Source organism: Schistocerca cancellata, chromosome 7 (assembly GCF_023864275.1).
Source record: "Schistocerca cancellata isolate TAMUIC-IGC-003103 chromosome 7, iqSchCanc2.1, whole genome shotgun sequence".
Taxonomy (NCBI): Eukaryota; Metazoa; Arthropoda; class Insecta; order Orthoptera; family Acrididae; genus Schistocerca; species Schistocerca cancellata.
This window is the reverse complement of record NC_064632.1, coordinates 395161664-395184374: the sequence shown is the minus strand read 5'-3', so window position 1 is coordinate 395184374 and position 22711 is coordinate 395161664. Positions and strand designations below refer to the sequence as shown.

At 35.6% G+C, this 22711-nt stretch overlaps 1 protein-coding gene across 1 annotated transcript in view; it reads right to left on the bottom strand.

The window, feature by feature from the left end:
• LOC126092290 (uncharacterized) overlaps positions 1-22711 on the bottom strand; it is a 93184-nt gene that overhangs the window by 23021 nt on the left and 47452 nt on the right. The window contains exon 5 of the mRNA XM_049907809.1: positions 7614-7887. Coding sequence (XP_049763766.1) covers positions 7614-7887 — 274 coding nt within the window. The remainder of the gene's footprint in view (positions 1-7613; positions 7888-22711) is intronic.

Below are 22711 nucleotides of genomic sequence, written 5' to 3'. Positions count from 1 at the left end.
ACGATATAAAGTCAGCCCATAGTAAAAATATTTCTGTTACTGATAAATCAGATATATGTACAGTATTTAACAATCATTTTCTGAGCATTGCTGGTGAATTAAATAAAAATTTAGTTTCTAAAAGGAATCATATAACTTTCTTCGCATATACCTTTCAGAGATTGATGTCTGAAATACTCCTCTTTGATACAGACAAGGGGGACATTGAGTCAATAATCACATCACTGAAGACTAAGGACTCTCATGGTTATGATGGAGTGCCTAGCAGAATATTAAAGTACTGTGCTGCCCATGTTAGCCCTGTATTTAGCCATATTTGTGATTTTTTCCTTTAGGACTGGTCAGTTTCCTGAACGATTAAATATTCAGTAGTATGGCCACTTCATAAAAAGGGAAAAAGGGCTAATGTACACAATTGTAGACCTAATTCTATGCCATCAGTTATGGCTACAGTTATTGGAAAGGCTGTAAGTATAATTGATCATTTTGTATCACACGATTTGTTATCAAATTTACAGTTCGGCTTTAGAAGTTATTTAACTACTGAAAATCCTATATTCTTTTCTCTGTGAGGTACTGGATGGGTTAAACAACAGGTTTTTAACACTAGACATGTTTTTTGATTTGACTAAGGCATTTGATTGTGTTGATCCCAAAACATTGCTCCAGAAGTTGGACCTTTACAGAATACGGGGAGTAGTCAGAACTGGTTCACCTCTTACTTTAACAACTGACAGAAAAAGGTCATTATTCACAATGTTGAGAATAGCTGTGATGTGGGGTCTGAGTGGGGTATGGTCAAGTGAGGAGTGCCTCGTGCCTCGGGCATCATTGTGGAGGCCACGCCTGTTCCTTATTTATATAAATCGTATGCCCTATAGTATTACAAGTAATGCTAAAATATTTCTATTTGCTGATGACACTAGCTTGGTAGTAAAAGATGTTGCATACAAAAATTGTTTAGTTTCAAATAGTACAGTTCCTGACCTAAGTTCATGGCTTGTAGAAAATAAAGTAACATTAAATCCGAGTAAGTCTCAGTCTTTACAGTTTCTAAGACACAATTCAACAAAACCTGACGTTTTAATTTCACAGAATGGGAATATGATTAGTGGAACTGAACAGTTCACATTTCTAGGTGTTCAGATAGATAGTAAACTTGTCGTGGAAAGCCCACATTCAGGATCTTGTTCAAAAACTTAATGCTGTCATTTTTACTATTCAAACGATATCTGAAGTGAGTGATCGTTCAACACAAAAAGTAGTCTACTTTGCTTATTTTCATTTGCTTATGTCATATGGTAGTACATTTTGGGGTAACTCTTCCCTTTCTAAAAGGATATCCATGGCTCAGAAATGGGTGGTTCAGGCAATAAATGGTGTAGGTTCACGAACCTCTTGTCAACCCCTGTTCATGAGTCTGGTTATTTTGACATTTGCCTCTCAATATATATATTCCTTACTGTCTTTTCTTGTTAACAATATTAGCCTATTCCCAAGAATAAGCAGCTTTCACTCAGTTAATGGCCGGGAGAAATCAAACCTGCATTTCGATAGGACTTCCTTAACTCTTGTGCAGAAACTTCTTGATGCAATAATTTACCAACAGCCATATGTATTGTAGAAATTTATTTTATTTTATGAACTTCTATGTGCTACCAGTTTCGGCATTACACTGATGCCATCTCCGGCCCCACACGTCATAGTCGTAAAATCGCTATACACGGAAGGAGCCATATAACTGGATGTTGCAGGACGATTGATTCACGGATACAGTTATATGGCTTTCCAAAACAAAAGTAATGTCCAACAGGTGGAGATGTGAAAGTCAAGGACAGTCCATTAGAAGAGGTCAGTGAATATATCTACCTTGGCCAGATTATAAATATGAAGGGAGATGTAAGGCCAGAAATCTATCAGCGCATCAAGTTTTGGGAGGTATTCAACAGTATTCAGATCAAAAATGCCAGTAAATCTGAAGAATGCCTTATTTGATCATTCTTCCTGTGCTGACATATGGTTGTGAGAGACGGACACTCATTTACAAAATGGAAACTTAGGACAGCACAGAGCCATGGAAAGATCAATACTGGGCTATACAAGAAGGACAGGAAAAGGGTAGATGACATCTGGTCTGTGATGAAGGTGAAGAACATCTGAGAGACAGTAGGGTCCTTGAAATGGCATTGGGCTGGCCATGTCGTGAGAAGATAAGACAGCAGATGGACAAAGCTAGTACTGGAGTGGAGTCCGAGAGAGCATCAGAGGCCTAGAGGCAGACCACCAGGCAGATCGGACAAAGATATAAGGAGATCGCTGGTAGCACCTGGCAGAGAACTGCCCAAGACAGTTCCACTTGGAGAGAATTGCTGAAAGCCTACCTGAATCCACAACTCAAAGAGGCCACGTCATTTAATGATTGAATTGGCTGATGATGATGAAATGGTTTAAATGTAAATTTTTCTCTTTTCCTTTGTCACATCATATTTGCCAGCATACGAAATACTTCATTTGCTCTCATTTTTTCTTCCTATAAGCCTTTTTCTACTTGGAGTCATTGTTCGTGTGATTTTAATAATTGTAATATGTTAACCTTGGTTTAATTTCTTCTCTTTTGTCATCTTTCATCTTCATTCATGTTATTACGTTCATTATTTCTCTTTCTTATTTTGCTTGAATTTTGTTTTACTTATAATCCCTGCTTTTGCCCAAATCATCATCTGTGTTATTTTGTCTATATTCCAATAATAATTTATATTTTGAATGTTTGTATGACAATTGCTATCAAAAAATATCTAGATCTTGTAATGAAAAATATATTGTTGACACCATTGCACAGTCAATATAAATAGATTATTTCATCTCTTGTTTTTTAACTGACAGATCAGCATTTTCAAACACTTAAACATCATGATAAATAAACAGAAATAATTAAAAACACATACACAAAGAACCCAAGTGGAAGAAGAAAGATAGCAATAAAAAATAACAGCAACTGAGGAAGTTAGTATACTGATTAAGATAGCATGACAATGGAGTATAAATAAAAAAGTGTGTAAACCAACTAAGTGAATAAAAATAGTGATCAGAGTCATTTCGATAAAGATTTTAAAAATATTATTATTATTATTATTTCTTTGCTTTCTCAGACGTTATGTCTGGTTAAAAATGGAAAGCGACGCGGACCTTGATCAAGCGTGACTTCCTTTTAACTGTACGGTATATGTTACATTGCATTTAGGAACTTTCGGGTAATTGAACATGAATCAATAATTACAGATTTCTGTAGTTGTATATATACGTTTGGATGTGGCTGTGTTGTGTTGATGTACTGGTGGATACTGTGTGGTATGACTCCTGTAGTTGATAGTATAATTGGTATAATGTCAACTTTATCCTGATGCCACATGTCCTTCACTTCCTCAGCCAGTTGGATGTATTTTTCAATTTTTTCTCCTGTTTTCTTCTGTATATTTGTTGTATTGGGTATGGATATTTCGATTAGTTGGGTTAATTTCTTCTTTTTATTGGTGAGTATGATGTCAGGTTTGTTATGTGGTGTTGTTTTATCTGTTACAATGGTACTCTTCCAGTGTAATTTGTATTCATCATTCTCCAGTACATTTTGTGGTGCATACTTGTATGTGGGAATGTGTTGTTTTATTAGTTTATGTTGTATGGCAAGTTGTTGATGTATTATTTTTGCTACATTGTCATGTCTTCTGGTGTGTTCTGTATTTGCTAGTATTGTACATCTGCTTGTGATGTGATCTACTGTTTCTATTTGTTGTTTGCAAAGTCTGCATTTATCTGTTGTAGTATTGGGATCTTTAATAATATGCTTGCTGTAATATCTGGTGTTTATTGTTTGATCCCGTATTGCAATCATGAATCCTTCTGTCTCACTGTATATATTGCCTTTTCTTAGCCATGTGTTGGATGTGACTTGATCAATGTGTGGCTGTGTTAGATGATACGGGTGCTTGCCATGCAGTGTTTTCTTTTTCCAATTTACTTTCTTTGTATCTGTTGATGTTATGTGATCTAAATGGTTGTAGAAATGGTTATGAAATTGCAATGGTGTAGCCGATGTATTTATGTGAATGATTGCTTTGTGTATTTTGCTAGTTTCTGCTCGTTCTATAAAGAATTTTCTTAAATTGTGTACCTGTCCATAATGTAGGTTTTTTATGTCGATAAATCCCCTTCCTCCTTCCTTTCTGCTTAATGTGAATCTTTTTGTTGCTGAATGTATGTGATGTATTCTACATTTGTGGCATTGTGATTGTGTAAGTGCATTGAGTGCTTCTAGGTCTGAGTTACTCCATTTCACTACTCCAAATGAGTAGGTCAATACTGGTATAGCATAAGTATTTATAGCTTTTGTCTTGTTTTGTGCTGTCAATTCTGTTTTCAGTATTTTTGTTAGTCTTTGTCTATATTTTTCTTTTAGTTCTTCTTTAATATTTGTATTATCTATTCCTATTTTTTGTCTGTATCCTAGATATTTATAGGCATCTGTTTTTTCCATCGCTCCTATGCAGTCGCTGTGGTTATCCAATATGTAATCTTCTTGTTTAGTGTTTTTTTTCCCTTGACTATGCTATTTTTCTTACATTTGTCTGTTCCAAAAGCCATATTTATATCATTGCTGAATACTTCGGTTATCTTTAATAACTGGTTGAGTTGTTAATTTGTTGCTGCCAGTAGTTTTAGATCATCCATGTATAGCAAATGTGTGATTTTGTGTTGGTATGTTCCAGTAATATTTCATCCATAATTTGTATTGTTTAGCATGTTGGATAGTGTGTTCAGAGCAAGGCAGAACCAGAAAGGACTTAATGAGTCTCCTTGGTATATTCCACGCTTAATCTGTATTGGCTGTGATGTGATGATATTTGAATTTGTTTGGATATTACGAGTGGTTTTCCAATTTTTCATTACTATGTTTAGGAACTGTACCAATTTAGGATCTACTTTGTATATTTCCAATATTTGTAGTAACCATGAGTGGGGTACACTATCAAAAGCTTTTTGGTAATCAATGTATGCGTAGTGTAGTGACCTTTGTTTGGTTTTAGTTTGATATGTCACCTCTGCATCTATTATCAGTTGCTCTTTACATCCTTGTGCTCCTTTGCAACAGCCTTTTTGTTCTTCATTTATAATTTTGTTCTGTGTTGTATGTGTCATTAATTTCTGTGTAATGACTGAAGTTATATTTTGTATATTGTTGGTAGGCATGTTATGGGGTGATATTTTGCTGGATTTGCTGTGTCTGCTTGATCTTTAGGTTTCACATAAGTTATTCCATGTGTAAGTGTATCAGGGAATGTGTATGGGTCTGCAATGTAATTGTTAAATAATTTAGTTAGATGTGAATGTGTTGAGGTGAACTTCTTTAGCCAAAAATTTGCTATTTTATCTTTTCCAAGGGCTTTCCAATTGTGCATAGAATTAATTGCTCAGGTGACTTCATGTTGCAAAATTATCACTTCAGATATTTGTGGTATCATCTTGTATGTGTCTGTTTTTGCTTGTATCCACCGTGCATGTCTGTTATGTTGTACCGGGTTTGACCATATGTTGCTCCAGAAGTGTTCCATGTCTGTTATGTTTGGTGGATTGTCTATTTCAATGTGTGTGTTATCTATTGTCTGGTAAAATCTCTTTTGATTTGTGTTGAATGTTTGGTTTTGTTTCTTTCTATTTTCACTTTTTTTGTATCTTCTAAGTCGTTTGGCCAATGCTTGTAATTTTTGCTTCTTTTCATCTAATTGCTCTATCGCTTCTTGTTGCGAGATTTTACCTAACCTTTTTTGTTTTTTCTCTGATATTTCATTTCTTATAAATTGTGTTAGCTGTCCAATGTCTTTTCTCAGCTTTTCTATTCTGATCTGCAGCCTGTGTTGCCATGCTGGTTTTGTGGGTTTCTTCTGTGTGTTGGTTGGTTCTGATCTCTGCCTAGTGTGTATATTTAGTGTAGTGAGTGCTCCTATATAAACCAGTAGTTGTAACTCTTCCATAGTTGTATTTTCATTTATTTTGTTGTGTATGATTGTATTGATAGTTGTTATTGTTGTTTCGTTGTGGGTTATTTGGTGGTCTATGCAATAATGGTCTAATGTCTGTATTTTTGTCTTTGTATTCTATATATGTCAGCTGAAATTTTTGTTCTATATCTAACATGTGTGTCATTTTGTGTTCTATTTGTGCTTGTTCTGGTGGCTGTTTTAAGATTTTGTTTTCCTCTGATTGTGTAATTGATGCCTGTTGTTCTTGGTTTGTTTGCTCTGGGATGTTTGAGTCCATTACTGTCTTTTCTTCTTCTTCTGATTGCACATTATTGTGCTCCAGTATTTGTTGTACTTGTTGTTTGATGTTTTCTAATTCTGACTGTGGTATCCTGTTATTTTTTGTTATTACACTGATCTGATCAGCTAGTCGTTGTTCTGTTAAAAATTTTAATTCTGGGTATCTGGTAATAAATGTTGTGTATACTTGTGATCTGTATCCAGTTGTGTTGGTTCCTAATTTTGTTGCTTGGTAATAACAGAACATGAGGTGTCGGTTAACTTCATCTGACCATCTCATCATCTGTCTTTGTTTTCCTTCTAGGGTGGTTTCAGGAAGAATATCCTGCAAAACACCTCTATTTGGATTTAAATCATTTTCCGTGTGGCTAGCAGTGTTGTTACCATTGTGGACGGGCACAGGGTTCAAGCGTCATCCCCGACCATGACAGTGATTGTCTGAGGCTTCATTAGTTCTGTCCTGAACCAACTAATCACACTAAAAGGGGGGGGGGGGGGGGTTAGCCCTATTAGTGGTTTGTTCTTTTCATCGCCTTTTACGACTGGCAGAACATACCGGAGGCCTATTCTTTTCCTGGGCCTCCACGGGGTTTATTATTATTATTATTATTATTATTATTATTATTATTATTATTATTATTGCTTACCAATGAGGGCCTTCCAGGGTGAATGGCTGCAGGGTGTGATTCTTTGGACCTTAACCTACATCACCATCAGACTGTTTCAAAAAGTCAATTCCACTGCTGGGGACCTCTCCTTGCAAGTATTATAGCTCAAAGTCATTTCAGAAAATGCGGCAACCTTGCGTCATGTTAAGCATTGTTTAGCCTGTAAAATGTATTACATTTGTCTTTCCACAAATATGTTGCACTACTGCGTGTCATTAATCTCTACTATGCCACCCAGCTGTGATAACCGAACTGAGAACCAGAGACTGCGAAGGTTTGAAGTAAAATCACTGTTAAGTAAAATCACTGCCGTGTTTCCTGATCCAATCATTAGCGGTACAGAGTCTGTGTATCTGTGCATGACTACAGAATGAGTAATTATTCCTTCAAAGCTAAATTAATATTGTGAATGAATGCACTTTATTTTTGAAATACTGGTGTATTTTGAAACACTAAAATATTACTATTAGAATACAATAGATTCAATGATGTAACACCTCTCATATTTTACACTTACATACAAAAACAAACATTCTATTCAGTGCAATCCCATTCACTTTGTAAGAGAGGCTAAAATTTAGAAGTAAACTGATACTTGAATATGAGCAAAAATTGTGCAGAAAATAATTACCTCAAGAAACGCCTGAAAAGCACGCCTCATCCTAATTCGGCGCACTACTTCTGAAAGCACATTCAGTTTCTCAAATGTAATTTGTCTCCATGCCTTCCAGTACTTCCTAAGCAACAGACGAGAAGCAAAAACACAGGCTTCAGCTTGTTTCTGACGACTTTCAGCAACAAGAGCACGTAGTGGATCCAGCAAGAGTCGACGGGAAACTTTCCGTTTATATTGTGTCCACACCAGTTCATGCAGAGAATGCACTCTTTCTCTTTCAGCCTCCAACCTAAACAGGTTACACACTGTATCAACTCTGTGGACAACTGTGCCTCAGACTTTTAAAGGAAATTACAAGCTGGAGTGAGACAAAAAATGCAGTATGAAAATCTTGTTCACAATCAATACAATTATTTTGTATGTAGTAATGTAACAGACTCAGACTTCTTATACTACATGATACATCTAATTAGTAAAGAACTTAATACTTTTATTGTGTTATTATTATTGTTATTACTATTATGTGACCATATTTCACACTTTTGTCTCATTATTCAATATTGTATGAAAGAATTATGAATTTTGTGCCTATCAAAAATAAAAGCATGCTGTTGTAAAATGCATAAAATTTTAATATTTTACAAGGCATATTTTTAAGTTGGGGATTGGCTGAAGCAAGATTGTCATATTTAGAGAAGAAGTAGTCGGACTTATGTGGTGCAGTTGTTCTCATGTAAAATGAATGGTTAGGATGTTCTACAAAAGTACTTAGTAATATTCAGTCTGACTACCGAAATTGTACACAGTCCTATACATAATGATTGTTAAATGATTAATAAATTGATGTGATGCTGCAAATAATGTTAGTATAACACCGAAGTTTTTTCAAATGAAGTAGTTAAAACACTTAAGCACCTTAGCAGTAATTTGCATATTTGTACATTAATGTTAAAAAGACCTATTTTATGAGAGCATTCCAAAAAGTAAAGCCTATAATTGCTTTTATATGATAGCTCTCTAAACTTTTTAAATGAAACTAATGTTATTAACATTCATCTTTATTCTTTATGTCTACATATTTGCAGTCATCTGCCACAAAGGGCTCCAAATTGTAGAGTGATCTATTTTATGAGGGCATGCTGAAAAGTAATGCCTCCAAATTTTTTTATGTCATAACTCTCCATGCTTTTTAAATAAGACTAATGTTATTAACATTCTACATCTTCATTCTTCATGTCCATATACTTGCAGCTGTCTGCCACTAGAGGGATCCAAGTTGCAGAGTGTAACATGGCAGTATGTAATGTTACTATACTGGTGCTTGAGACAGAGTATGTTGTAATCAAAATTCAAATTTGAAGAGTTTGGCCACACATGGGGTAACCTCTCCTTTAGCATGGCCACACACATATGCTGCAACATCACAATGGTCCAACACCTTGAATTCACTGTCATTGATCATGCTCCGCACAGTCCAAACTACACCCCATTTGTGTGTCATGTTTCCAAAACTTTACAAACAGCTTACAGGACTTCACTTTGATAGTGATAAAGTGGTGGTAGTGGAGGTGAAGTTCTGGCTCTGACAACAAAGCCAGACATTCTACAACAAGGATACCAACAAACTGGTCTCTTGTTGGATGATTTGTGTTTGTTGCCAGGATGACTATGTTGAGAAATATATAGATCTGTAGACATCAAAAATAAAGATGTACAATGATAATAACTTTCTTTTGTTTTATTTAAAAAGCTTTAAGAATTGTCACTTTAAAAAATCAGAGGTATTACTTTTCCACATGACCTTGTATGAAATTTTACACTGAAAATCAAATCTGTCAACAACTCGATTTGTGTCAAATATTTTACCTTCTTTTGGTAAATTGAAAATCACAATAAAAGTCATCAGGGTATAAATTTATGCTAATGAAGCCAGGGCCTCTTTACTGGGCATTGTAGTTAAGTATTAACATTATTTTATTTTACTATCTGATCAAATATTAACTCTTGATAATGCTTTCTGGGTTATTATTACAAATTAAATTACTTGCAAAATGAATATGTTCTTGTAAAGGTCAAGCAGCAAATTTTTGTTAAAAAAATCAGATATTAATGTTACAATCTCCATATTATTCCTCTTAGAAACAAGAGTTTTGAACTATCTCCCAAATTAACACCAATTTTCCCCCTTTAGTCTGCTAAATAAGAATAGGAAAAGCTTTATATCTAAATGTCTATAGTTAAGTCACTGCTTACATGTTTCACTGTTGTTCAGATAACCACAGATAATAACATTTATCTCTATATTCACAAGTAAAAATTTCAGATTTCTTCACAAAACACCCTCAGAAATAAAATCAGCAATATCACTGGGAGAAAACAGTTGTCTACATAGCAAGTATCATTTGAAAGCATGGAACAAGACTGACAGACAGGGAACATGCTTGTTCATTTTTCATTTTATTTTCTTGGAGATCAGTTCAAACTTGGTAATGTGCTTAATCCTGTGTGCCTTCACATCCTCCCATTTCTTCATGAATTCACTATTTTTTCTACTATTCTTCTGACCATTTCTTAACATTCTGCTTTTAGCTTTGCCATCAATTTGTGTTTCATTACTAGTATTCTACTATTAAGGTCATGTCTCATAAATATTCTCTTGTTTCCTCTAACAAGCTGATTTCAAACTGCTTTGAATGAATAATTTTGAGTAGTATTTTAATGAGCTTATTATTGTCTATTCTATAAATATGGCCATAAAATAAAGTATCTCTCGTGCACAGTGTTTCATGACCTGATACTTTTTTATGCCAAGGTCAATGCTGTGGACAATACTATGTCTGTGTTATCTCACATTTTAATAAAAAATTCAGGAATGAATGAGAAATTAAGTACATGTGTGAGTAAAAACATGAGCTGTTCTAGGAAAACAAAGATGTAATACTTTGTGAAAGAGTTACAAAATAAAAAAAAAAAAAAAACATTGTATGTAATAATATACCGAAAATACAAGATAACTATAGTCATTCATGTCATATTCATTGCAAAATACACTAAAGGCCTATGAAGTTAACTAGTAGAAAATAGAGTAATAGCATGTCATTATTACCAAGTGACATTAAACAAAAGTTCCAGTATCCTAGAATCAAAAAAAGTGTAGAGAAAACTGCACAAATGGAAAAATAAGCAAGCATGAATTTTAAGAAGAAGAAGAAGAAGAAGGAAGTGATCCCAAATAGTTTTTTTGGTGCTTCTGGGTGCTCGGTGAAGTTACAACCAAAAAAAAGATTTTGACAGCTTGAATGAGGAGTGTGCTATTGGGGAACAGTAACAATTTAATAAGAAATTAATCACTAGCTGAGACCAATTTATTGCTACCTAATAACAAAAGACCAAGTGTATGACCTTAAATTTGCATATGGCTCATCTGAACAGGAGAGGTGTAAACGTGGACTGTTGCTTTAACCCCTTATGGAAACATGGATCAGTCATGAGGTACATTAATTTAGTATAGACATATCAGTGAGTTAAACAAATAAATTAATAAATAAATTGAAAATTTTGTTGATGTGGTCTTCAGTCCCTCATTAGTTCTGTGATTACCCAGCTGATCTTCAGCATTCTTCTGTAGCACCACATATTGAAAGCTTGTAGTCTCTTCTTGTCTAAAATGTTTAATGTCCATGTTTCACTTCCATACATACATACTTTCAGAAAAGACTTCCTAACACTGAAACATATATTCAATTTTAACAAAAATGTATATAAACAAGAAATGAAAGTGAGTGACTTTTCAGAGCAAGCAGTGTCTTCACAGGCTGTAATGAGTGTAAACTAAGGCATGGAATCATACATCAAATCACCAGAAATGCTTCTTCTGCCATTGCCAGCCCACATTTCATATTCTCTCTACTTTGGCCATTATCAGTTATTTTACTGCTCAAATAGCAAAACTTATTTGCTGCTTTAAATGTCTTGTTTCCTAATCTAATCCCCTCAGCATCACCTGATTTAATTCAACTACATTCCATTATACTTGTTTTGCTTTTGTTGATTTTTATCTTCTTTCCTCCATTCAAGACACTGTCCATTCCATTCAGCTTCTCTTCCAAGCCCTTTGCTGTCTCTGACAGTATTACAGTATCATCAGCAAGCCTCAAATTTTTCTTTTGTTTCCTTTACTGCTTGGTCATTGTACATGTTGAATAACATCAGGGAAAGGCTACAATCCTGTCTCACTCCTTCGTCATGCCCTTTGGCTCCTGTCTTGGTTCTAGATAAGTTTTAAATAGCCTTTCACTCCTTGTATTTTACCCTAGCTACCTTCAGATATTAAAGGTATGTCATGAAGATTATTATACTAAAGTATAATAACGTGGGCTCCAACTAAAAGATTAATTTTGACTACTGATTTATTAAAATCAGGTACAAATTTATTCTGAATGGTGACCTCATTCACATTGTTATTGAACACAATATATAAACAAGAAATGAAAGTGAGTGGCTTTTCAGAGCAAGCAATATATAAACAAGAAATGAAAGTGAGTGACTTTTCAGAGCAAGCAGTGTCTTCACAGGCTGTAATGAGTGTAAACTAAGGCATGGAATCATACATCAAATCACCAGAACTGCACCACAGTCCTGAAGTTCATCAACAGTAACAAACTCACTATGACTGAAAATTTCTGTCACTAATAGCCCAACTATGAGTTTAAGCCCACTAGCACTTAGAATCCCGCAATATTCCTAAGTCCCAAAGTGGTATACATCAAGATATTTTTAAGTTCCAAACTGGTGCACATCAAAATATTTCTGAGCTCAAGTGGCTCTCTGGCCACACAAATCTTGCCAAGAGAAGATGACCAAAAGATAATGATCCCTACTCTGTCTATCTATTTAAAAGCTTGGTCATGTGGCCAACTGCTTTACTCAATGTAGCAACTCACAAATTGACTACATTTCTAAAATTACACTTAATTACAGGATTGCAAACACACAACATATACTTTTAGTCGATTTGCAGTCTGACATTGATTTTATGCAATTTTATACATGCTGTAACTAAATAACTAGCTTTATTTAAATATTATACACCACAAATGGAACAGCAGTACCTGGTCAAATGGACAGCTTTCCTAAAGTGCAGCCCTACGCTATTCAAATGACAAACTTAGAAACATTATGTTATGTATCAAAATTCTTATTAAATAACATCATGATTGTGGTACAAATCACTGATGCTGAAGACAACCATTTTGTACATATGGAGAAATCTTTGTTTTGGTACTATGCTGTGACCTATCTAACAAATTATTTATAACAATTTGTTTTTAACAATAATTTAAACAACACCATTCTCTAGCTGACATCAAGCCCTATCCAACTTTATGTCATAAGTGTATGTTGCCTGTCTGCATTTTGTAAACAATTTTTAATATAAATGGTAATAACATTGTTAATTATGATTTTATACAGATGGTAATAATTTTACTGAGGTCACACCTCTAACTTGAGTTCATTACTGTATTTAGATTTTTCACAGCACATCTGGAAGTAGCTTCAGTGTTTACAGTGAACATTCTCAGTTTAAGCTAAGCTGCTGCAGCCAGCCTAGCAACTCCCTACCTACATACGTAGTTTGCTTCAATAACTCCAATGACTCAGGCACACTGCCCAGTGTCCACTCACTAGCCGACCACTAAATGGCAACTCACCAAGTCACACAATGCTCAACCCAAAAACTCTGTTTTGAACATAACTGCTTAGTGAGCTCACTGGTCTTAATGTCACAAGTGGTTTTTCAAAAGGTGTTGCATTTAGCTAAAAGATATCAATACAATAGTCATAGTATTTTAGGGAGAACAACAAGTAAAATTTTCTTCTCCAAACTCCGATTTTGCAGAAAAACTTAAGAAAGAAAGAACAAAAAATGTTACAATTAAAGTTGATTTTAATGTGTGATGTCATAACAGTGGCTAAAAAATGTTCATTGACTTAACCCAGGTCCCTGGTTTTGAACTAAACTTTTGCGAACTGATAAGAGATAATGCCCATTATACTAACTGCACAGCCATAATGTTAACAAAGTACATGATTAAAAACAAGTTCTGTGACTTACGAATTTATAAGCATTCTGCATTGTTTATTCAGTTGTCAGGAATAAATACCTTGTGTCTGTGGATATGCAGATGGATATGTGTGTGTGTGTGTGTGTGTGTGTGTGTGTGTGTGTGTGTGTGTGTGTGCGCGCGCGCGCGCGAGTGTATACCTGTCATTTTTTCCCCCTAAGGTAAGTCTTTCCGTTCCCGGGATTGGAATGACTCCTTACCCTCTCCCTTAAAACCCACATCCTTTCGTCTTTCCCTCTCCTTCCCTCTTTCCTGACGAAGCAACCGTTTATTGCAAAAGCTTGAATTTTGTATGTATGTTTGTGTTTGTTTGTGTGTCTATCGACCTACCAGCGCTTTTGTTTGGTAATTCTCATCATCTTTCTTTTTAGATATAAATGAAATGAAAGGTTATATAAGAGGAAAATTTGCAGAAACAGTTTGAAACTGTTCCATGATAAGATAAATGCATCAAAATTACTCATAGATCATAGTATGTCAATTGCTGACAACTATGATCAGTTCTAGGAATTTTTCTAGAGGTATTCAATGAATTACCACCTAGGACCTGGCATAAAAAAGCCAAAGGTAAACTAAACAGATTACTCCAGACATAAAAACATCTAGTGAGAGAAAAAAAGAGTTACATAAAGAACTGAAACACATTAACAACCCAGACTTTATTGACTATGTGAGACATTACACATCTGTATTTAAAAAGGTTGTGAAGGTTGCCAAACAATCTCAGATCATAAATTTATTTTAGGACACAGGCACAAGTCAAAGGTAACATGGTCTGATATTAAATCAGAATATGGTTCACCAGTTAACTGCCAAGAAATTTCAAGAATAAAATAAAAAAAATACTACTATTGTGAACCCTGTACAAATATAATAATGCTTCAACAAATTTCTCATAAATGCAGCAAAATCTAAGGCAGTGGTCTATATCAAAACAGTAAGTTTCAATGGCCTGGACCATAATAGTGATACCCATCTGGCATTTAGCTATGTTCCCACCAGGATGTACAAAATCCTAGTCTTTCCTTCAAAAATGAAAACTCTACAGGATTAGATGGAATACCCACCAAAGTGTTTAAAACTGTGCATTATATAATAGCAAATTTTCTGTCTTTAATATCACATCTCAGAATGGCATCTATGTCAAATGATGAATAATTTTTTTTAGTTCAAAAACACAAGACATCATATCTACCATATCAGGTTTTGTAGTAATTGTAAATTTTATAAATATGTGTTTAAGAAATTTGCAGCAACATGGTATTTTATTGCACAGCCTCTTGATATATTTAAATTTGTTGTAGGATTTCATCATAGCCTGATATTTTGTTTCACAACAGCTTGATATACTTTTAGTTCTTTCAGGAAGTTGCATTATGACAGTGTGTTATTTATATATGCAGAAGAAGAAGAAGTGAAGTCCATTAATGAAATTTTCTGACTGCAGTCGAGCAATAATCATGGGTTTGTGTGGTTATTTAAGTAGTGCTGATGTGTGTGTGTGTTTTTTTATTTTTTTTTATTTGTGGGACATATATTGTGTTTAAATAATGAATAAATATCAAAGACTTCATAAAAGACTTTGGGTCCAGTGATAGTGCCACCTTACCAGAGCCATTTACAGAGCCAGAACTTAATGACTTGTTCCATGAACAGACTCATCAAAAGAAAGTGCAAAAGTGTTAGGATCAAGATTCAAATCCAAAAATTTTCTTACATGCAGAGCTACTCTTGCATGGTACAGAAAAAGGGAACAGCACATTGTATCTTTCTTCTCTGAGCGTGAGTCCATGGTTTGCTCGGTGTGAAATCGGTCTACACAGAGAGGCCATCAGATCTCTCTGCGGAGACCTTTTGTTGACTCCTCACAGTCAAGCTTAAAAAGTGTGTTACTACACAAGGTAAATCTTCTTGGGCCTATTTCTGTTGCCCCTTCCATTCACATGAAAGAAACTTATAAAACTGTTAAGCATTTGCTGCATGTGGTAATGTTAAGGATGATAAGCCTGTTACTGGGCTTATAAATGTTACACCAAACACTCTTGTTTCTTGTGTGAATGGAGCAGTCATGCACAGGGTGAGCAATTGAAAGAAGGCCACTCTGAAGATCTCTGTCTGCTGGCTCCGCAATGTAAAACATGAGCCACTTGTGAAATATTCCAAAATATTTCCTCCAATGCACATTAAATTAGGTATTATGCCCCAGTTTGCACATGCAATCAATAATAATGGTAATGCCTTCAAATATATATGCAAGACATATACAACTGGAAATTATGAAAAGAGACACTACCCTTAAAGAAGATCATGGTTAAACAGCTAATTGTAAAACATTTCTTCCTTAAACAGTTAAAACCTGGAACTGTCACTTATTGGTTTATTTTTCCATTGTTTACTCTAAATTATTGACAGTTCTGAACTAATTTGTAAAAAAATAATATGCCTACCAACATATGATGTATATCTATGAATGGAAGTGGAAGCATAAATCATTGTCCTCATTTCCAAGAAAATCTTACTTGATGGTGAGGAACTGTTTAAATGCTCGCCTTCAATGTTCCAAAAGTATAAAAACCATTATTCAATACCAAAACATTGTTAAAAAGATTTTAAAATGCAGAGCTGCATAATCAATTAATCATGAGAATAACCAAAAGGTACTTAAGTATGCAGATGCGAAATATTAACAAAAAGACATGTCTCTATCCTTAGAATATTATTCAAAATGTTTGAAAATACTCAAAAAAATATTTCAAAATACAATGTTTCCTCAGACATCAATATACTGATTCCAAAAAGGGAAAAATGCTATGAATACAATTGAAAAAATTCATTGAAATATCAGCTCATAACTGGACAAAAGAAATGAAGTTGCAGGTATCTTCTGTGGCCTTATAAAATCATTTGATCCACAGAAGCACTTCATACTGCTTATAAACTAGACAGAAATGGCATCAGATGCAGTGCTCTGCAGTAGCTCCAATCTCATTTGATAAACAGAAAACAAAGAGTAATCATGACATTTAATACTAAAAAGTTTGCATATGAAAGGAGTACAATTTCCAAATGAGTCCCATAAGTCTCAATTTTAGAATCAATCCTGTTTCTCTTTCACATAAATCGCCTATCAGTACAAACCAGTCATTTTTCATATGGTAATCTGGTACTCATTGAAAATGAAAACACAACATTTCTGTTGGTGTCATAAACAAATAAAAAATCAAGAAGCATAGTTTCAAGAAACTGGTCTTAAATTTAACATTTGAAAGGCTGTGTTTACACAAGTCAAAAATTAGTGACAGTAGTCAAAATAAAGTTAAGGAAGAAGTTTAATTGGTACATTAGAACTTTAAACTAGTAGATACACATACATTATTTATCTACTAAGCGAAACAGACTTGCTGTTCCAGTGCACATACAATCTAGGATAACAGTCATGAATAGCAAAAAACTGTTATATCACATTTCTTTGAGTCTACAATTAGATACAGTTTAATCTTGGATGGTGGAGAGGGTGGGGCAGGGAAGGGGGTTATTCAAGGCACATATTACAAATCTTGTTATTGCAAAATGATCATTAAGAACATGTGTGCTGACACTCAGAGAAAATTGTGTTGTTCATTATTCAAGAAGCTGATAATATTACCTACCTCTTCACTGCACATATTTGAAATTAACATTTTTTTTTGCTGAAAACTTCTCACCAAAGAAAAAAAATTAATACATTCATTAGAGGTTCATTCCAAAATTAATCCCTCTCATTAAAGTTCATGGAAACACAATTTAATAAAATTATTCTGTTAGGCATAATACTTTATTCATGAGAATAGTGTTACACAATTTAGTATAAGATAAAACTTTAACTGTCTCCTGTACAATAGGACAGATGGCCTGTAAAACATATGTTATGAGATGAATAAAATACAAGTACTGAATTCCTGTGTTAGCAAGTATTGCATCTGCTAATAACCTACTATACAATTGTGTTAGCTTTACTTCAGCTGACACTACTTGCGCCACCAATTAGCATTACTTTCAAAAATACAATACCTAAAGAAATTATAAAATTCATTACGTCACTAAAAAGGGTTAGTACTGCTGACAATTGTGGTATTTCTAACAGAGTATTAGCATTAAAATCCTGTACTGGCTTGGTAAGACAACTGAAAGTCTATGCTGTAATCAATCAATGACTTGGGGCCTATTTCCTGAGAAATTTAAATACATTGAAGCAATGCCAATCTAAAAAATGAAGATAAATATATTATCTCTAATTAGAAACCCATTTCCTTCTTTCATCTTTTCAAGTTTTTTAGGAAGAAACATATGATAGAACACTAGCACATTTCCGAGCATAATTTTTTAACTATCTTCACAGTTCAGGTTTTCTAAAGAATTATCCATAATGGAATCTGTACAAAGCCTCACAAATGACTTTGAGAAAGAGGTAAAGAAAACGAAGGCTCTCACAGCAGGTGTTGCCATCACTTAACACTTCTGGGCTGAGATACCGTGGTCCGTACATAAAACTCTCCCCTGACGTTTCACCTCCAACTGCAGAAGGCGAAACGTCAGGGGAGCGTTTTATGTATGGACCATGGCATCTCAGCCCAGAAGTGTTAAGTGAAGAGGTAAAAAAAAGGTAAATTATTCCACAGGTATATTTTGTGGTGCTGCCAATGCCTGTGTAATGTGAACAATAAAATTCTATTTGGCAAACTGAAATGTTATGTTACTAATGGCATCCCTCTTCTATGGATAACAAAAAACAGAAGGTTATATTGACAGATTGTATCACAGGAATACAACTAATCACAGAGTGTAGGAACATTACAACCTCAAGTTCTAGTACTGGATCTGAGTGTGTGTGAAGTTATATATTCTGGTGTAAAGGACACCATCAAGTTCCCATCAAACATAAAGAAAGCAATCATAAATCCTTGCTGACACAAACGAAAATTAAGAACAAACATTATTATCCGCATCTACAAATTATCTGACCAGGCCCAAGGACTGAAAACTACTCTTAACTACATAACAAATATCAACGTTCATTGCAAAGTCATGTCAAGTAGCAATATACTGCAAATAGACCTGTTGTTGCAGATGCAGTTAACTAATTTCCTTGAATAACACAAATGTATAAGTCAGTATTACACTAACAATAGAACAGCAACTATTTACTGCAACTGAGGAAGCGGTAGCTTTTTTCACAGTAGTTGCTTTATGGTAATTGCTTTCTTGCTAAGTTACTAGTTTACATTTAGCTGGCATATGTACTACTAATACTGTGTAGAATGGTGACGTATTGCTAATACAGTATGGAGACCATGTTTCTAAGAGTCACTTCTCTGTTCTTAATGAGTGCCTTGAGGTGTTCCTCAAACCTCCTGAGGTGTGGAGAACATGATCAATAAATGAGTGAATGAAAATTATGAAAGTAGACTATTTACTTTTGAAATTCTTTTGAAATTGTTTGTCTATAAGCCATATGTAGAAAAATATGCAGTTTATGACCCCACCTAGAAAGCTGTTAGCATAAAGCACCCAGTTCTGGGATGGAGAGATATGCTGGCTCCAGTTCAAGCCCACTTGGCATATTTACAACAACCACCAATATGCCGACCAACCTGGATGTGGTTTTTAAGTGGTTTCCACATCCCAATAGACAAAAACTGGGCTAAGACCCATGTGCCACTTCAGATACACACGTGTATAAGAATTTACTCTATGGCAGACAGATGGCGTTCATCAATTCTGTCCTTGGAGAGGGGGAGGAGGGGGGGGGGTGAAGGTGAACAGGAGCCTGATGACCTCAGATGTTTAATCTCCTTAAACCCAAAATCAGCAACAGTAGCTTGCAATTTATGTTCATATTTTCATTTGAAACTTATTTGGTGTGTTCATATTCACAGCCAGTAGTGACTAGTAAACGTGTGAGGAACAATATAAAAAATTATGTTCTTTATTACAAAAGAAATTAAAAATAATTTGTAGCATTATATTATACAATATTTTGAATTAATCATACACAAAAACCTGATATTCATTGTTAAGTCAGCATGCAATCTATATGTAATATGTGCGTGCTGTCCACTACTGCAGAAAAATTTTCTTCATTTCTTTGAATCAAATTATTGTAATCTCAGTTTAGTCTTTAACATCAGTGAACAAAGGATTTTAGGATTTATACAAAAGCAAATCCTGTTCAATCACACATACAACACTAAAATGTATAATTAGTTGTTTAATTTCAAAAATAACAAATATACAAGGGCCATCCACAAACTAAGTTCCATTTCTATTTCTATCCATAAATCGCAGTTCCGAGCACGTGTGGCAGTTACTCTGACTCAAGACATGTATGCCATTTTCAGATCACTGCTGCCCATATGTGCTTTGTAGTGCTTCTTTATAACATCAGCCATAATTGAAAATACCGCTGCATGTGAAATCAGATCTTTGATTCGTTTCCTAAATGCAAAGAATATTAAACAAAAAACAAAACAAAAAATCATCGGTAAATCTGCGAGGTTTAGGGACAAAATGCTATGAATGATTCACTGGTTAGAAGATGGGTTAGACTGTTGAATGAAGGATGTGATCAAGTGCACAATGAAGAACAAAGTGAACATCCGTCTGTGATTAATGATGAACTGGTTCACACAATTGAAGATATGATTAAGCACAACTGTAAGTTTACACTTAGTGACCTTGCTATGGAAGTTCAGCAAATCTCACAATCACTAATTCATGAAATTGTTACAGATATAGTGAAATTTTGAAAACTTTGCTCACACTGGGTACACAAAATTCTTACTGAAGCACAGTAAAAACAACAGATGGGCAGTGCACTTCAGTTTTTGACATGCTACAATGAAGAAGGCGATGGTTTTCTTTCTTGGATAGTTACAGGGGATGAAACTTGGGTATCATACAACAACCCTGAAACAAAACAGCAATCAATGGAATGGAGGCACACTTTATCACCAATGAAGGTTAAGCCTAAGCAAATCTTGACACCTCAAAAAGCCATGTGCAACATTTGTTGGTACAGAAAAGGCATTTTGCTGATTGATTTCTTACCACGAGGTCAAACAATCAATGCAAATGCATATGGTTACTGCGAGACCATTAAGAAATTGCGCCATGCAATACAGAACAAGCGCCGAGGATTACTGTCAAAAAGAGTTGTTGTTGTTGTTGTTGTTGTTGTTCCCCCATGATATTGCTCGACCTCACGTGATGAACATGACCAAACAACTCTTACAGGAATTTTACTGGTATGCATTTGATCATCCTCCATACAGCAACTTTCATCTCTTCTTACACCTAAAATCTGTCCTTAGTGGTCAACACTTCAACAATGATGACAAGCTGAAAGAACATGTTACCACATGGTTGAATACACAGGTGGCAGCCTTTTATGAAGAAGGAATACAAAAACTTGCACCACACTATGACAAGTGCCTACAAAATTTCAGAAGCTATGTAGAAAAGTGGTTTGCAGTTGTATATTTTAGTACAATAAATATTTTTTTCTGTATCTGTACACGTTTGTTTTATATAACCAAATGGAACTTACTTTGTGGACTATCTCTTATTTAAAGAAAATCTAACTTACAGGTTGCGGTATTCACAAAATCCTTCACAACTGCTTTAATTTCAATACAGAGACAGTGTTCAACAGTAGTTCAACAGTAACAAAAAATAAATTCGTTAGTCTACTTGGAAACAATGTCAATATGATGAGTGCCCATTTAAAAAAGTGATTCCTGAGTGTTTAGAAGCCTGCCACTCATATGACAGGGATCTGACACCCATAAGTAATACAATTATCAACTTATTAGTTTTGCTTACAAATTAATAATTAGCTTAGTGACTGATCATACACTCAGCCTTTGGTGCCGCCCTGGTGCCAGTGCCTGGGTGCAATGCACCTATTTCATCCCAAGATAGGGTCCCCTCCAGTTACTGATACTCTAGGTGTAACTGAGCTTGTACACTCCTGGAAATTGAAATAAGAACACCGTGAGTTCATTGTCCCAGGAAGGGGAAACTTTATTGACACATTCCTGGGGTCAGATACATTACATGATTACACTGACAGAACCACAGGCACATAGACACAGGCAACAGAGCATGCACAATGTCGGCACTAGTACAGTGTATATCCACCTTTCGCAGCAATGCAGGCTGCTGTTCTCCCATGGAGATGATCGTAGAGATGCTGGATGTAGTCCTGTGGAATGGCTTGCCATGCCATTTCCACCTGGCACCTCAGTTGGACCAGCATTCGTGCTGGACGTGCAGACCGCGTGAGACGACGCTTCATCCAGTCCCAAACATGCTCAATGGGGGACAGATCCAGAGATCTTGCTGGCCAGGGTAGTTGACTTACACCTTCTAGAGCACGTTGGGTGGCACGGGATACGTGCGGACGTGCATTGTCCTGTTGGAACAGCAAGTTCCCTTGCCGGTCTAGGAATGGTAGAACGATGGGTTCGATGACGGTTTGGATGTACCGTGCACTATTCAGTGTCCCCTCGACGATCACCAGTGGTGTACGGCCAGTGTAGGAGATCGCTCCCGACACCATGATGCCGGGTGTTGGCCCTGTGTGCCTCAGTCGTATGCAGTCCTGATTGTGGCGCTCACCTGCACGGCGCCAAACACGCATACGACCATCATTGGCACCAAGGCAGAAGCGACTCTCATCGCTGAAGACGACATGTCTCCATTCGTCCCTCCATTCACGCCTGTCGCGACACCACTGGAGGCGGGCTGCACGATGTTGGGGCGTGAGCGGAAGACGGCCTAACAGTGTGCGGGACCATAGCCCAGCTTCATGGAGACGGTTGCGAATGGTCCTCGCCGATACTCCAGGAGCAACAGTGTCCCTAATTTGCTGGGAAGTGGCGGTGCGGTCCCCTACGGCACTGCGTAGGATCCTACGGTCTTGGCGTGCATCCGTGCGTCGCTGCGGTC